The sequence below is a fragment of the Paroedura picta genome, chromosome 3 (assembly GCF_049243985.1).
Source record: "Paroedura picta isolate Pp20150507F chromosome 3, Ppicta_v3.0, whole genome shotgun sequence".
In the NCBI taxonomy this organism is placed as follows: domain Eukaryota; kingdom Metazoa; phylum Chordata; class Lepidosauria; order Squamata; family Gekkonidae; genus Paroedura; species Paroedura picta.
In genome coordinates this window covers 119,185,482-119,201,966 of record NC_135371.1, presented here as the reverse complement: position 1 = coordinate 119,201,966, position 16,485 = coordinate 119,185,482, and the positions used below count along the sequence as shown (strand labels likewise).

Here is a 16,485-nt window from a genome sequence, read left to right as displayed (position 1 = left end):
TCACTCGTCTGTAAGTGGAAACCCTATCGCCAAACATTTATTGTTTTAGTCTTCTTTTTCTCAACAGACTCTGAGAGAATATCCTTCCAGTTTCACTTTGATAAAATTAACTATTTTAGCCAATCCACATTCACAGCAGACTCTGAGGCTGGATCCCTGCAGTCTCCCTCATTGACGATTCAGACCCTTTGTGACTGGTTTTTCTTACTTGCCCCTCCCATTTAATTTCTTCAGCCATCCTTGGGCCCTGATTGGCTATGACTTGCTCTGTACACCCATCAGACAGGCATATTGGCAGTTGGTGGTTGAAAGAAAGGGGCATGAACTTTGCCTGTTCTTCACACCCAAAAAGATGGATAATCTATGAGCTATGGAATTTCTGATATTTGTTGGTGTGAACCTTTTTTTAGTAAATACTGTGTTAAGCATTACATGCATAGCAGTTTTTTTCCCGTGGCTTAAAAAATATATGACATTACCTGTCTTACATTTATGCCTGCTTCTCATTCACAGAAAGAAGACCATGCTTATAGTTTTAAAATGATGGTGGTCCAAATAAGATGTAGTTAGGATCAGAATATTTAGCTCATCCTCAAAGATTTTACATTTTGATCTGCAAACCTATGGCTATCAGTGTATTCATTCTTATTATAAGAGTGTAGTTATTTTCTAATTGAAATATCAAGTTTACTTTTACCAAAAATTTACATCAAAGTGGAGAAAATGCAAACTTCAACCAGAGTGGACAATATCCCTCATCTCTATAACTATTTGAGATATAGACTTAAATACCGTATTTAAGAGCAACTCAGCTGTAAGGTAAGGGAGTCCCTAGATATGTGGTAAGATTATTTTAAAAATAAGGTTGAAATTGAAAGCAAATTGTTTTCCAGTTATCAGTTAGACTAGCATATTAATTAAAAGTATCAGTGTCTAACTTGATCCCTAGTTATAATTGGCTAATGCAGAATAATGGCAGCTACTTAGTAATATCTCTACTTCTGTGGTGCCAGATGAATCTGTTGCATTTCTACAGAAAATTATCTTGACTAAAACAACTAGGGACCAAAAATCTCATTTTGCATCAAATTGAAATCTAGAAACTTATAGTGTGTTCTTTAGTATGCCAGTCTAATTGGTGTCTTGTGAAAATTATTTTTGTTGATTTTTTAAAAAGTTTACATAGCTTCTTGCTATCTTTCTAGTGCAAAAAAAGGAATATTATTTTATGACAAGACCCATTTATGATTGTTTCCTTTAAAAATCCAGAAGTTTAATCAGAAGGAACTTTAAAACAATAGTTTTCATAATGCTGCTGTATAATCGGAATTATACATATAGGGCAGGACACTTGTAAAAAGAACACTGACCCTAGTATTAAATTGTCTACAAGATTTTTAAACAAGATACCCCCTTTAGGCAATACCAAACCCTGAGTTTCAGGGCATGATTAGCTGATCCATGATGCAGTATCCTTGAGGCAAAGCATATCAGAATCCAGTCAGTGCTTGAGACAGAGCCTCTTTAAAAATCTAGGTGCTTTGAGTTCAATGAAAGGCAGAATTTAAATGCAGTAAACAAATAGATAAACTTGTTCAAAACAAAATCAGAATAATTCAGTGAGATGCTGTATTGAAATTTATTATTTTCTGCAGTTATACTGTTTCCCAGTCTTGATCTTAAGCTATCCTTCTCTTTACTTGGAACATTTCCTAGTAATCATTAAGAATGTGCTGGAATATATGCATAGTTTATTTATTTTTAAATATTTATACTGCCAACTCCCAGACCGGCCCCCTTGTGGCGGTTCACAACAAATAAAAACATAGGACTGCAAGTTTACCACTTTGCTGATAATACAATACAGTACTTCAGCACAATTGATGTACTGTAGAGACAATCATTTGCTTTTGGTATCCTAATTCTGATTGCTTACTTGTCCAGAAGTGCATTTGTATAGTTCGTGTTTATTTTACCACATAAGGATTATATCTGCTGATATGAAAAAAACCAAGCTTTTCTGAGAATTTAGTACAGACATTTAAATGCTTACTAAACAGTAATAAGATAATATTGAGAATTTGATCTAGAGAACAATAAGCATTTGCAGTGATTTTATAAAGCACAGTTGGCAATAATGAACAAAAGTCCAAGCGAAGAAGGAAGTGAACGCTTACATTAATTGCTGGTTCCTGCTTTTTGTACACCAGAAAATTGCATTGAACTCTTAAAATTCAGTCCAACTGTTAACTATCACAACTTTGTTGGCAGCCTTTCTTCAGGACTGAGCTTGCAGTCCATTTGTAATAGAAAATGATCTTGGAAAACTTCACTTCTCCCAGCGATTCCCTCAGAACATTGATGATTCTGTTTCTCAGCCATGAAGTAGGTATTTCTCCAGTCCTGTAACCAGAAATTGCAGGTCCATGTGTGTTGGCCAAGAACAGAAGGCAGAAATGGTTTGGAAGTGGGAGGAAAATGTCTCCTCCATGCACATTTTGGCATGGGGATGTATTCAGTTTTGTCATCACTGAAGATAGAAAATATATTTGCTGACATAAATAACCCTATGAGGGAAGTTGTTTTTTATTTGACAGGTGGAAATTAATGGGAGGTTGAAAATTAAGTTATTCAGTTTAGGATTTGAAGGCAGAGAGAGAGGATTAGGGATGAAATTTTCAGGGACTTTTGTGAGGCGGCTTACTATAGTGGTTATGAGTGGTGGCTTCTAATCTAGTGAGCTGGGTTTGATTCCCCACTCCTCCATGTGAGCCAGCTGGGTGACCATGGGCTTGTCATGGCCGTGATTAAACTGTTCTAACCGAGCAGTAATATCAGGGCTCTCTCAGTCTCGTCTACCTCACAAGGTTTTTGTTTTGGGGAGAGGAAAGGGAAGGCGTTTTGAGATTCCTTCTGGTAGAGAAAAGTGGCATATAAAAACAAACTCTTCTGCTACTGCTGCTGACAGCTCTTCTTCTGTTGTCAAAGGCTTATCAGTCTGAGGAGGGATTTGATACCTTAGAAGGGATCCCTTGGGTGACAGACTACTATTCTCTTGAGTCATAGATATCCATCTGGGTTGGGGGGAGGTGAGCTTTGAGTAGTGATTGATTTGATTATTAGGAATACAGAGTGAGGGGTCTGTGACAAGGCATTTTGATTGCATGCGATTTTGTTGGCTTGGGGTAAAGGTTGTTGACATTGTGTTCTTTCTAGCTAGGCAGATAGAGTGGGGGAGGAATCAGCAGTTGGGCATGTTGGCACCAGTGAAACTGCAAAATGTAATCCTGTAGTAGTTCTGGAGAAATAAATAGTTTACTAGGCAGAAAGTTAAATGCCGGGACCCATAAAGATAGTATTCTCAGAATTGCTACCGATTCCTCATACTGAGCCAGCTAGACAGGCACAGATTAGAGGTCTCAATGTGTGGATGGGAAAGCGGTGTGGGGAGGAAGAGTTTAGATTTTTTAGGCACTGGGGAACTTTCTGAGTCAGGCTGAGTCCGTATAAAAGAGATGGGCTTCACTTGAACCAAAAGGGAACCAGGCTTAGGGGAACCACAGGTTCCAAGGAATAACCAAGGAATAAGGAGGGTTGCCAAAGGAGGATAGGGAGGTGACAGTGAATTCTTTGCTCCTTTATTCACTGTGCCAAAGCCCATTTTCAGGACTGGAGTTTGAAGAACTGAGCAAAATGTAAATGATGAGAGATGGAAGTTCAGATCTATTGGGGGAGTTAAAAACTGGTAAATCCGCAGATTCCAGTGGCACACAGTTGAGAGTTCCTAGGGAATTCTAATATGAGATAGTTGATCTACTAACATAATTTATCACTAAATTCAGCTGCTGTATGGGAGGACTAGAGAATAGCAAATGTTACAAAAAATCCCGACTTCAAATATAGGCTAATGGGATCTGAATTTGCTGAGTCTGAGATGATGATAGATCTTGGGGTTGTAGTAGATTGCTAAGTGAAAGTGAAAAGGCAGACTTTGTTAGGGATCATTAGGAAAGGGTTTTAGAATAAATGGCCAGTATTATTCCCTTGCGTAGATTTATGGCGAGGCTTCATTTGGAATACTTTTTGCTCTTTTGGTCACCATTATTTCAACAAGAACATCACATAGCTGGAAAAAATATGGAAGAGAACAACAATATAAGTAGGAGTTTGGAGCACCTTTCTTATGAAGAAAGACTGAAGAATGTAAGACTAGATTTAGAAAAAAGCATTACTAAAGGGGGACATGATAGAATTCTATAAAATTACGCATGGGGGGGGGCAGAGTTGACAGAATGACATTTTCCTCCCTCTCCCAAAATACTAAAATTCAAGGACATCCAGTGAAAATAATTTTAGGATGGACAGAAAGAAATACTTCTTTACACAACTGATTAAAATGTGTAATTCTGTGCCAGAGGAAGTAGTGGGGGTAACCAGTTTAAATTGCTTTAAAAGGGGCATTGGACAGATTCTGGTAGGATAGGTCTATCAGTGATTGCTAGCCATGGTGACTGAAAGGACCAGCACCAAAAGGCAATATCAGGAAGGCCTCAGCCTCTATACCCTGTTGTTAGCCCTCCAGAGGAACTAGTTGACTACTGTGACTACAGGCTGCTGGACTTAGATGGACAATTGAGCTGATCCAGCTCTGATGCAGCCATATCATCAGAGCCTATGGAGGCCCTAGAAGCATTAATTATGTATCCAGGAAGAATTACTCAGATATAAAGACAAATCTCAATATTACAAGAAAGTCCTGTGGCTCATGCAATTCCTCTGCTGCCCATGCATCTGGCCTAGTCATTAAAGATATCTAACAAACCACAATTTATTTTAATGTCCGTATTGGACAGAATGACCAGTTATAGAACACTTGTCTCCCAACCAGGATGGAACTGATTTTGAATCCTTGTTTCAATAAAAAAATACAAACTGCAGTTTGTTGCTGCATCTGAGTTTGATGTTACAGCAGACTAAGGAGAGTATGAGCCTGAGGACTTTTATGCTTTATTTATTTATTTATCATACTTTATTCTTGTAATGTCATTTTGTTAAATCTGAATGCAGCAGTTATCTCTGTCATATCATCATCTAGTCATCTATTATGTTAATAAAAGCTTAAGTATGTATAGGAAAAAGCTATACATGAGACTATTTAGTGAGTTCTGCATGATCTTTTTATCATGCTGTTGGAAAAACACTTTCCAGACTCAGTGAACAGTGGCTGCACAAGAGAAATGTAGGATTGCTCTATAAACTCTGAAATTTCCTTTATCAGATTCTGTATAGGAGATTATTTTTATTTTTATTTGTATTACATTTATTAATCGCCACTCCCGAAAGGCTCATGGCAGTTTACAGAGTCCAACTAAAAAAACCATTAAAAACCCCATTAAAAAGGACAATCACAACATCAGAAAAACATAACAACAAAACATGGCGGAAGCCACAACCCCCTCCCGTACACATCTAGAACTAATTTTTGTCTGTGCTTTAGCAATTAGTATAAAATATCTTCAATATAACCAGTAGATACTAAATTACATATATATTCTTTAAACAACATAACAATGCATAACAAAGCCAGAGGGCATGTTTTTTTTTAAAGAGGCACCATCTGCTCTTTCATCAAATTCCTTTTCTGGTATCTATTCTCATTTATAGTAATAATTTAATGACTTTAGATAACTTTGTTCATAAAGATGTTCATAGTATCTTCACATTTGTTGCAAATACATGACTAAGAAAAAACTGTGTTTTTGGAGTCATCCACAGTTGCATCCAAAGCATAATTCCCCCCTTTTTACACCCATTGAAATCAAATATAAAATTACAGTTATTTATTTATTTATTTATTTATTTATTTATTTAGATTTATATACCGCCCTCCCCGAAGGCTCAGGGCAGTTTACATTAAAACTAGTCAACGATACATGAAACAGTCTTCGTTAAAACATACAGAAATAGTATTAAATTGTCACTCTGTTCTCTTTCCCTTTGTATGGTGTGCCTAGACAGGAAATAGAAGTAATTAATCCTAATTATTGAAGTAACTAGTATTATTAATCCCAGTTATTTGGAAGGAAATAAAACATAGTTACTGAAGATGCTGGTACCCACATTTAGATTCTGTGACTGTTTAGAGTTAGTTGAAGATTTTCTTGACATGTCATTTCCAGGCTACAGAGAATGCCTATGAACATGATAACTAACCAAAATCTTTACTAAACTGTATTTGTTGGTATATAACTGATCAGAAATGCCAAACCAATTAAAAATGTAAAAGACGTGTGGGGGGGGGATTACAATTTGCAACACAAGACAACTAGTTTGGATTAGAAAGCCCCACTTTTCTTTACAGTATGCAGATATGCAAACAGTCATTAAACCTTCTATGATTATAAAAAACAAAATAGTAGGCTGAGCTGCATATTTATTTGGCTTCATTGTTGACTATGCATATAAATCATATATGGATTTCCTGTATATATAAAGCATATATGGATTTTCTATACACAAATGTGTAATTAAGTGTTCCTGACTCGTGTTTAACATTTTATTTGCTGTACAGGGTGCCTGGTGGAGAATGCAATGGGATCAATAGCATGTCTACGGAGAGTGGCCCTGGGACGAGACTGAGAAATTTATCAGTAATGGGGGATGGACTAGAAGCTACACAAATGTCTACAACACAGGCACAGGCCCAACCCCAGCAAGGCAATACTGTACCCATTAATCCACCTCCACCAGAGACCTCAGATCCTAACAGACCCAAGCGTATGACCAACCAACTACAGTATTTGCTCAAAGTGGTGCTCAAGACACTATGGAAACACCAGTTTTCATGGCCTTTCCAGCAGCCTGTGGACGCTGTCAAACTAAACCTCCCTGTAAGTATAGATTATAAAGCAAAAATAAGAGCAGAAGTGGTGATGGAGCAAGAAGTAGAATGGGATGAAAGGGAAAATTTGAGAAGAAAGTTAAAGACAGAAAATGAGCAAAGTTTCTGGTGAGGAAGTCAACAACAGAAGAGAAGAAATGAATGGCAGCAAAGAGAACAGTTTAAAGAGGAGAAAGTCAAAACAGTCTTCAGAAGTGTTCAACATATTGAGAAAGAGCAGAAAAAGCATGGTAGTGATTCAAAGATTGAAGGAGCACGGGAGGAAAGGCAACAGAAATGTCCACAATAGGGTGGTCTTGAATGTGGACAGAACCCAATAGAACTCAGAGGTCATGAAAGTGAGTGAAGAGCAGAGAAAGAATATTAGGTAGTATGCATCAGTGGTCTGGAGATAATGGAAGGGTAGGTTGTTAGACTGTAGAGGTAGAATGAAAATACAGTCACCCTCCTCATGGCTGATCCCAAACCTTCTGTGAGCCTTGTTTAATAGAGCTTGCAGACATGCTGGCTAGTGACTGTATCATTCTGAGTTCTGATCAGCACAGACACAACTTTTATTTATTTACTTATTATTAAATATATATGCTTAGTAGTAATATAGAGGGATTTTGTAAATTAGCATTTGACAATATTTTATTTGCTTATTGCTTAACATTTCACATACTAAGCATTCTCTTCATTTTAGTGTACTATATATGAGACAACTTGTTGCATTAATTGTTTTTAGTTGATTAGAAGAGAGAAGTATTCAAAGGATGCTTCTGCTCTTCCTCTAAGTGTCTGTCTGCTTTGTCCAGTTGACAACGGTGCTTCGGACTGTGGATGTGTGAGAAAACAGGTCACTGGATATGATTGGGGGGAGGTGGCCATGCTGTGGGAGGGTAGAATCTATAAAAATGCCCTACATTAACAAAAATGTCCTTCTGGCAGCTGAATACGAGGTTTGAGTCTAGCTCTATATTTCTTAAGCTTTTCATATTTGAAAAACATTGATGTTAGGATTAATGGAGTTTTTAGTTGTCATATTTAATTATATCGTTTCTCACAGGATTATTATAAAATTATTAAAACTCCTATGGACATGGGAACAATAAAGAGACGATTAGAGAATAACTACTACTGGAATGCTCAAGAATGTATCCAGGACTTCAATACCATGTTTACAAATTGTTATATCTACAATAAGGTGTGTTGATTTAATGGATCTGGGCTTCTGATACCTCCTTTGGTTACTGACCGCTTCACATATAAATTTGCCACATTGTTTCCATGTTTCAGTGTAAAATTATACATTTATCTAAATAGCATTATTCTTCAGGTTTAGAGATATTCTTTATATCAGTGGTCCCCAACCCGCGGGCTGCAGCCCGGTGCCGGGCCGCGAAGGCCTTGGTGCTGGGCTGTGGCTCCCTCTCCCCGCCCTCCCCCGCAGTAAAAAGTTCCCAGGCCGCAAGCTTGCGGCCCAGGAAGCTTCTTACTGTGGGAGGGGGGGGAGAGGGAATCAGGGCCACGCATTGCGCAAGCTGGGCCACACACGCGCCATGTGTGGCCGAAATAGCGTATGCTGCGCATGCGCGATTTCGGCCGCGCATGCACGCATGCTCGGCCCGGGCGCGCCCGCGCATGCACGGGCGGGCAGTTGCCCTGCCGGTCCCCAGCCTCAAAAAGGTTGGGGGACCGCTGCTTTATGTCATATACAAGGATTCTTTGCTGTTCAGCATTACTGTGTTCGAAAAGTTTACTGGCTGATCTTACAATGTGTTTGAATTTGGATTGGAGAAACTGATGGAGAGCATTTAAGTGACATAGCATAGAAAGTAAAGGGCAATCTGAGGGCCCAGGAATTTTTTTTAATGTTTGTTTGTTTGTTTAACTTTGGTTGAAGCGTGTGAGGTAATAAACGCTTAGAATGAGTTTCAGGTTCACAAGGAGACTTTGTCACAACTTGCATATTCAATACATTAATGAAAATGATAGGCAGATATCATTGTTGATCTCAGTTAAGCACATTTAGTGGCCCATGGAATGCTGTATACATAGTATTAAACAATTGTACATTCTCTCCTGATGTCTTTGTCTCCTGAAGTGGATATAATTTTTGCATTTGTTGTCTATTTAGCCAGGGGATGATATTGTTTTAATGGCAGAAGCTCTTGAAAAGCTTTTCCTCCAGAAAATCTCTGAAATGCCCCAGGAAGAAACTGAAATCGTTATAGTGCAGGCAAAAGGAAGAGGACGTAGTAGAAAGGAACCAGGTACAAATGCGTTATATACTGTTTGCGTGCTTGGTTTTGATTACTTCTTACTTCAATTCTTTGTGTAATTAAACACTATAGAGTAGGTCAGCTGCCATAACTATTCTGTACTTTGATACCTGAGTATGATCCTTCAAATATTTGGGACTTCTGAGTTAGCAGCATTGCTCCAGAATGTGCATTTAATTTGTGAGAATGAAAAAGCCATGGACAAAATATTGTGTCCCAGAAAAAGTAATATACTAATAAATAATTGTAAAACGTTAACAATTTTTTAAAACTTCCAAATGATATAGCATGTAACAATACAAATGAAATACTATTTTAATAGTATGTGCATCTCTTAAGTATAGTGTAATATTTGGATTCTGCATTGTTAAAAACTTGCTTCCTGTAACAGGAAAAGTAAACTGTAGAAAAGTTGCAAGGTAATTATTGAGATTTGATGATTCCATTAACACTTTAGAGACCAACAAGATTTTGGGAGTATAAGCTTTTGAGAATCAACGCTCCCTTTCTCAGACATTCAGTTAATACGCAAAAAAGAACTGTTTGTGACAGGCATGACTGCAGATTCTGTGCTTGAAAGCTTACTGGTTTGGGAAATTTTCAGACATATTCTGATTTCTAATGACTTTGGAATGCAAGCATTCGGGTAAATCTCCATTTGGTTCCTCCCCACAAACTGGGATTGCAATCCATCATTTAATTCTGGTATAGACTCCAAATATATGGTCTAGCCAAGCAATTGTTTGCTTAGGCTACCTGTATTTGGGAATCAGGGCAAACTGAAACTTGATTGAAAACTTCCCAAGTCAATTATGCCATATGCATGAAAGAAAAAGGGAGGATGGAAGGAATTGTACAATTACTACTACATCATAAACACAAAATTTGGTTTTGAATACAGCTGATAAGCCTGTTTCAAAATAGATGGCTTACATTTATTAGATAAAAGCAGGGACCCATGAGACTCATGACAGATGGGAGGTGTCAGACTTTTATCTTGCTTCGTTTGCCTACCCCCCCACCCCCCCCACACACACACCTCCCTGCTAGCAGATTTCCCCCATCTTTGCTCTACTTTTTCTTTCGTTCTTGCCTACATGCTTCCTCCTCCTCTTGGGCACACCTTATGGCATCTGTATCATTTTCTGCACCATCTCTCCTATTGCTATTTCATAAAGGGCATCTTACTTGTAGTATCAGCAATCCTCCTTGTTACCTCCTCTCTTTTACCTCCCCTCCCCTATTTCTCTGCTGTGAAACTTGCAGAAGAGGGAAGGGAGTTTCCACTATCTTCACTTCTGGTTACTACCTTTTTGCTTCATCACCTTTCCCAGAAAGGGGAGCAGAAGAAAACCTCCTTAAAGATGCTCCTCCACCTCTCTACTCTTCTTCTGGGTATTGGAGGGAGGGCAACCTGAGAAGGAAGGCAGGCACTGCTGCCTTATTGCTTGCCCAGCCTAACTTCCTTCCTTGACAATGACACCATCATCCATCTTCCCTACAGTCCACTTTCACTTACCCACCCACTTTCTCCTCCCTGGCTACTCATATTCCACCATCATGGGTGCCGCATCCCTAATTGCCCTGCTTCTTTCCTTGATGTTGCTTCTATGTAGGGCAGAATTTGCAACCATCACCCATTTTTTAAAAAAACTTGGAATATTTATTTAGAAAAATTACTCTTGCTTGTACCTGACCCTGCTGCCAGGGCTTATTGATTTGCTAGTTTCAGAATTAGATATCATGATTGGAATAACATTTGAGTATGCTCAAAACCAGATAGGTTCTTTAGAAATATTATGTTGCACATTTTAAAAACATATATATCATATGTTTACCAGAGAGAGCCTCTTGTGGCGCAGAGTGGTAAGGCAGCAGACATGCTGTCTGAAGCTCTGTCCATGAGGCTGGGAGTTCAATTCCAGCAGCCGGCTCAAGGTTGACTCAGCCTTCCATCCTTCTGAGGTCGGTAAAATGAGTACCCAGCTTGCTGGGGGGTAAACGGTAATGACTGGGGAAGGCACTGGCAAACCACCCCGTATTGAGTCTGCCATGAAAATGCTAGAGGGCGTCACCCCAAGGGTCAGACATGACCCGGTGCTTGCACAGGGGATAACTTTAGCTTTACCTAGCTATAGTTATCAGAGAAGGAAAGTCTATGCATTATAGGTTATTTAAGGTTGTATAATGATGCTTTGTGACAGTCTTTTTCATCAAACATCTTAACATGTGACACTTTCATTTTTTGACAGTTACATCCAAGGCAGGAGCATCGACAATACAGAATACGACTCAGTCATCATCCCCAGCTCAGATACAGGCTGCACAGCAGAATCCTCAGCCAGTGCAAACAACTCATTCCTTTCCTTCTGTGACCCTTGACCTTATCGTTCAGACACCCATGATGACTGTGGTGCCTCCCCAGCCTCCAGCCCCACCACCTCCGCCTGCACCTCCTTCAGCTTCAGCTCCCCAGCCCATTCAAACACACCCACCAATTATTCCAACAGCTGCACAGCCCATGAAGGTGAGTAGAATACTCAGAGCTCTTAAGTGGGTAGTAGATACAAAAATCATGCAGAGGTATGAATTGAACACAGACTCAGGCCATCTCTGCCCTAAAGGTGATTTTTATCCGCCCTGAGCTTTCGGGGAGGGCGGTATATAAATCTAAATAAATAAATAAATAAATAAATAAATTTATTTGATTCCATGAGGCTCTAACATTTATTTCAAAAACATTTGCCCCTGTTTTTTTGCCACCCAGAGGTAGAATGTAGCATCATATGCACATGACATACATTATACAGCCAGCATGGTGTAGTGGTTAAGAGCAGCAGCCTCTAATCTGGAGAACTGGGTTTGATTTTCCACTCTTCCACATGCAACAAGCTGGGTGACCTTGGGCTATTCAGTTCTCTCAGAGCTCTCTCAGCCTCACCTATCTTGTGGGTTGTCTGTTGTGTGGAGAGGAAGGGAAGGATTGTAAGCCACTTTGAGACTCCTTTTATTACCTTTAGTGAATAAAAAAACTGTACAATGAACCAGCCCCTCTAAAAATATTGTAAACTGGTCTGAGCATGCTTCAGGGATGAGTGATGTATAAATTTAATAGATGAATAATACCCCAGTTTCTGCATTTCATCTAACTTCTGACTTAATCTGGGAAATGTAGAAAATCACACTAGTCAGGATTCCAGTGGCATTCTCAGTTGCTCCTACTTGAACTGCAAGCCTTCTTATCTTGTAGATGTGTGTATTCCCACTGCAGTAGGAAAGGAGATTATATTGGAGATTAAGATGAAGATCAATGAAGGCTGCTTCTGTAAACCATATAGCTCAGCGGTCCGCAACCTTTCGGCTGCCACGGACCGCTGCTCCGGAGAGTGGGGAGAGGGCGGCCTGGGGGCCCGCGCACGTGCGGCAGCCCCAGCACAAACGCGCGTGCGCGGACTGCTGCACACGGGCGTTTGCGCCCAGCAGTCCACGCATGCGCGTTTGCGCGGCCGCCATGCTGGCGGCCGCGGCTTCGCCTCCCGGCTCCTCCGGGCCGCCAGCAAATTGGGCGCCAAAGCTTTGACGGCCGATTAGCTCGCGGCCTGGCGAGCTTCTCGCTTCAGGTGGGGGAGGGAAAAAGCCGCGGCACGGCGCCAAGGCCTTTGTGGCCCGGCACCGGGCCGCAGACCGCAGGTTGGGGACCACTGATATAGCTCATGTGGGTATGAAAATATTTTGTGTTCTGTGGAACAAGAAAAGCCAGCAGAGAGAAAAGCAAGGGTGGTGTTAGAATAAATAAATGTGAGTGCCATATGACACATTGACTGGCTAAATGTTTTGTGCATGTTTCCTCACTGATTTTATTTTTAAATTTATAAGTGGAGGCAGGGAAATTTCCCTTTCTTCAAAGTGGTGTAGTAACTCAATCTTGATGCTTCTTTTTTGCAGACAAAAAAGGGTGTGAAGAGGAAAGCAGACACTACAACACCAACAACAATAGACCCAGTTCATGAATCCTCATCGCTGCCCACTGAACCCAAGTCTGCCAAGACAGGCCCACGAAGGGAAACTCGACCGGTGAAGCCTCCAAAGAAGGATGTTCCAGACTCTCAGCAACATGTAGTAGAGAAGAGTAACAGTAACAAAGTGTCAGAACAATTAAAGTATTGTAGTGGCATCATAAAAGAGATGTTTGCTAAGAAGCATGCTGCATATGCGTGGCCCTTCTACAAACCTGTGGATGTGGAAGCACTGGGACTTCATGATTATTGTGATATCATTAAACATCCCATGGATCTGAGCACAATTAAAGTGAGTGAAGTTTTGCTGTCTTGCAAAAATGTGTGCAGCTAAATTTCTCAAGGGCTAGATTTAAGTCTGTGTATGTGTGGTCATGTTTCTTTCTTTTTTTCCTTCTTTCAATTCAATTTCTAGCCCTCCCATTCCCAACAGTGGTGTATTTATTTTGGCCTTTTTGATCAATTTCATGCATGACATTTTTTAGAAGCACTGAAGCAGGATCTTTTAAACATAAGTGGGGTTTCTCTTTTAAAAAAAACACCCAATTAAACTTCACTTGAAAATTATTAGCCCTTTTCTTCTTTCTTAGAATGTGGAAATATATAACCTGATTATAATCCTCCTGTGCACAGCGAAGCTAAATTAATCCGCCAGCTTCATTTTCTTCTAATATTGTAGTTCTGATAGAGATGAGAAGGCTAGTATGTTTTCTCTTATTTATTTTATTTGCAATTTTCTTTCTGAGCCTTCACATCTCTAGATTCCAGTGGTCCAGAGAAGTATTCTGAGTGTTCCTTGCATCTGATTTAATTTCTCTTGGGAGAAAATGTGCATGAATAATTTTATAAGCTTCTGGAACTTAAAATGCTATCATCAATACAGGGGTATCTATGGAGAAGGCATGCATTGTTTAATAAAGTCTTTCTAATGAAATATTTACAGTTGTTATCTGTGGAGAGGATTTGCCTAGCAGTTCATACCTGTTCTGAAAATGCAAACTCTATTTTTTGTTGTGTAAAACACCATAAATTCATTGTGCAGCATGACCATCGCTATATATCTTTGCATCTGATCTCTCCAACTGGAAATATTTAAATTAATAATGACTTAACAGGGTTATTGAGATAAAAGGCTTATAGCATTCAGGTGCTACACAGCATTCAGGTACTGATTCAGCACTATACCATAATAGTAGTGCTTTGTGGTCTTCATGCAATAAAAGCTTGATCTGTGGCTGTTTAAGTTGAAATTCAGATGTTTCTAGAGCTCTGATGAGAATCAGTCACTACCATCTCTTCCCTTCCCCTTGTCTAAGATCCTCCTGGACTTTATAAATTGGAGCCCAGAGGACTGATGGCACTATTTACATTGTAATCCTAAACACACTTGCATCCTTCTAAGCCCATTGACTTCAGTATACTTGGAATATTGTCATTCTGCTCAGGATTGCACTTTCAATTACAGTAATCCGGAAACTGGCAAAAGCATGAAGTCACTCCCTCACACACAGGAATGCTACATTTACAATTCCGTCATATGCAAAGTTATTCCAATCTAAGTTCCCTGTAATCAATGAGTACATAGGATTATGATGTAAATCACTTAAGAGGCCCTAGTACAGTTGATTGAAGCATTGTTGAAAGCACAGATTTGCAGCCATTTTTAGTACATATCTATAAAACATTCCACAGTCCAGAGGCTACACATGTGAAACATTCATGAGCTTTAACCGCAAGAGTAAATACTGGGGACCATATCTGTTAATGTTGTAGTGCTTTGTTACAGTTTCTAAGGCCCAGCCTCACAATTCATGCTCTGCTCTCTCCAGTGTGGATTAGAAGAAATTCACATTACCCCCCTGTATTTCTAATGGAACACTCTTTTTATCTCCATTGGCTGTACCACTTGTGTAAAATGAGCACCGAATGCTACTCTTCTAGCCACTGCTTCTCTTCAGTTTGACTAGGTGCTTAAGGGCAGTAGAATGCCACTGTCAGTCCAGAGGATGTGGTCCTCTTCTTTGTTTAAAAAAAATCTATATGCCAGCTTCATGCTGCAACTGTTTCTCCTGGTGCTTTCACCTTTGTGTTAAACAGAACAGGATATCTGCACTGAATGATGAGGAGGAATGCGGCTGTGGTGCTAAATTGGCATTCTCGCCTCCTAGATGATGAGCTCAGGGATTAAGCACCAGAGTTACTGGTCCTTGCTGCTGGGAGATGCTCTCTACTTCCTGCCCTTGGTGATGGGTACCTGACGTTCCCTCTCGCCATAGGGTGGGAGAACAGTGACCTAGTCAGATTTCTCACAGTGCTCCTTCCTGCTGTTTCAGCAAATGATGCTTAGGTGGGTATCTATAGTAGCCTTTAGTCAGCCAGGATATGATTTTGTTGAAAATGGATTTCTAGATGCCTTTCCATACTCATCAGGCAGTTGTCAGGAGTTTGCTATGAGGCTTATCTTAGGAAGAATAACCCTGAAGTAAATTTTCCAAATTATTTAAAAATATATATTCTAGGGTATAGTTTGTCAGGAGGATACTGCAAACATCCCTGAAGTTGAGTCACTTCCTACAGTAAATTTCACAATAATAGCTATATACACATCTCCATACATTGAGTTGTGGTTGATGCCCAAAGCAGCAGTGTCATTTTGTCACTTTTTCACTTGTGGTTTCTGCACTATTAATGGTAGAATTTTTACATTTCCAGTCCAAACTGGAGAACCGCGATTATAGAGATGCTCAGGAATTTGCAGCTGATGTTCGATTGATGTTTTCCAATTGCTACAAGTACAACCCTCCTGATCATGAGGTGGTTGCAATGGCACGAAAATTGCAGGTAAAGAAAAGATTTATTCAGAATAATTTCCTGCTTTAAATTTAAACAACTAAAAAGCTCAACAAAATCTCAGCGTAATTCTGAAAACATAATATTTGGACTTCTAGGGTTTTAGCTATTAAGCTTAGTAACATTTTAATATTGCTTAATTTTTGTCTGAGAATCCACTATGGGTTGGATCCAGCAATCCCTCAGCAACGAGTGCTGATGAATGTGGATTTTTCTGTAGTCCCCTTCCTCTAGCACTTCACTGTTGATGGAAGAAGGAAAAGAGGGTGATTTTGCCTCCTTCTCTCCCCCCCTCGCCTCATGCAATGCATTCCTCTTGGCCTACAGAACTATTCATTTCAACAGGTCTCTCTGAGAGTCAACTTTTGCAGGTTCAGAAACCTTGAGGGAGGAGATCCATGATCTTTGCACCTAATAGTTGTAGATCCTAGGTTCCTCTGGAAGTGTGTTAGTG

General features: G+C 39.8%; 1 protein-coding gene across 14 annotated transcripts in view; it reads left to right on the top strand.

The window, feature by feature from the left end:
* Positions 1-16,485, top strand: part of BRD4 (bromodomain containing 4) — a 119,963-nt gene that overhangs the window by 47,554 nt on the left and 55,924 nt on the right. For 7 of the 14 annotated variants that reach the window (XM_077327440.1, XM_077327433.1, XM_077327434.1 and 4 more), the window contains 7 exons: positions 2,272-2,385; positions 6,572-6,890; positions 7,950-8,087; positions 9,021-9,156; positions 11,418-11,692; positions 13,111-13,473; positions 15,894-16,022. In XM_077327440.1, coding sequence (XP_077183555.1) covers positions 2,381-2,385; positions 6,572-6,890; positions 7,950-8,087; positions 9,021-9,156; positions 11,418-11,692; positions 13,111-13,473; positions 15,894-16,022 — 1,365 coding nt within the window. In that variant the 5' untranslated portion in view covers positions 2,272-2,380. The remainder of the gene's footprint in view (positions 1-2,271; positions 2,386-6,571; positions 6,891-7,949; positions 8,088-9,020; positions 9,157-11,417; positions 11,693-13,110; positions 13,474-15,893; positions 16,023-16,485) is intronic. The other 7 variants (XM_077327441.1, XM_077327442.1, XM_077327444.1 and 4 more) reach the window with 2 other exon arrangements.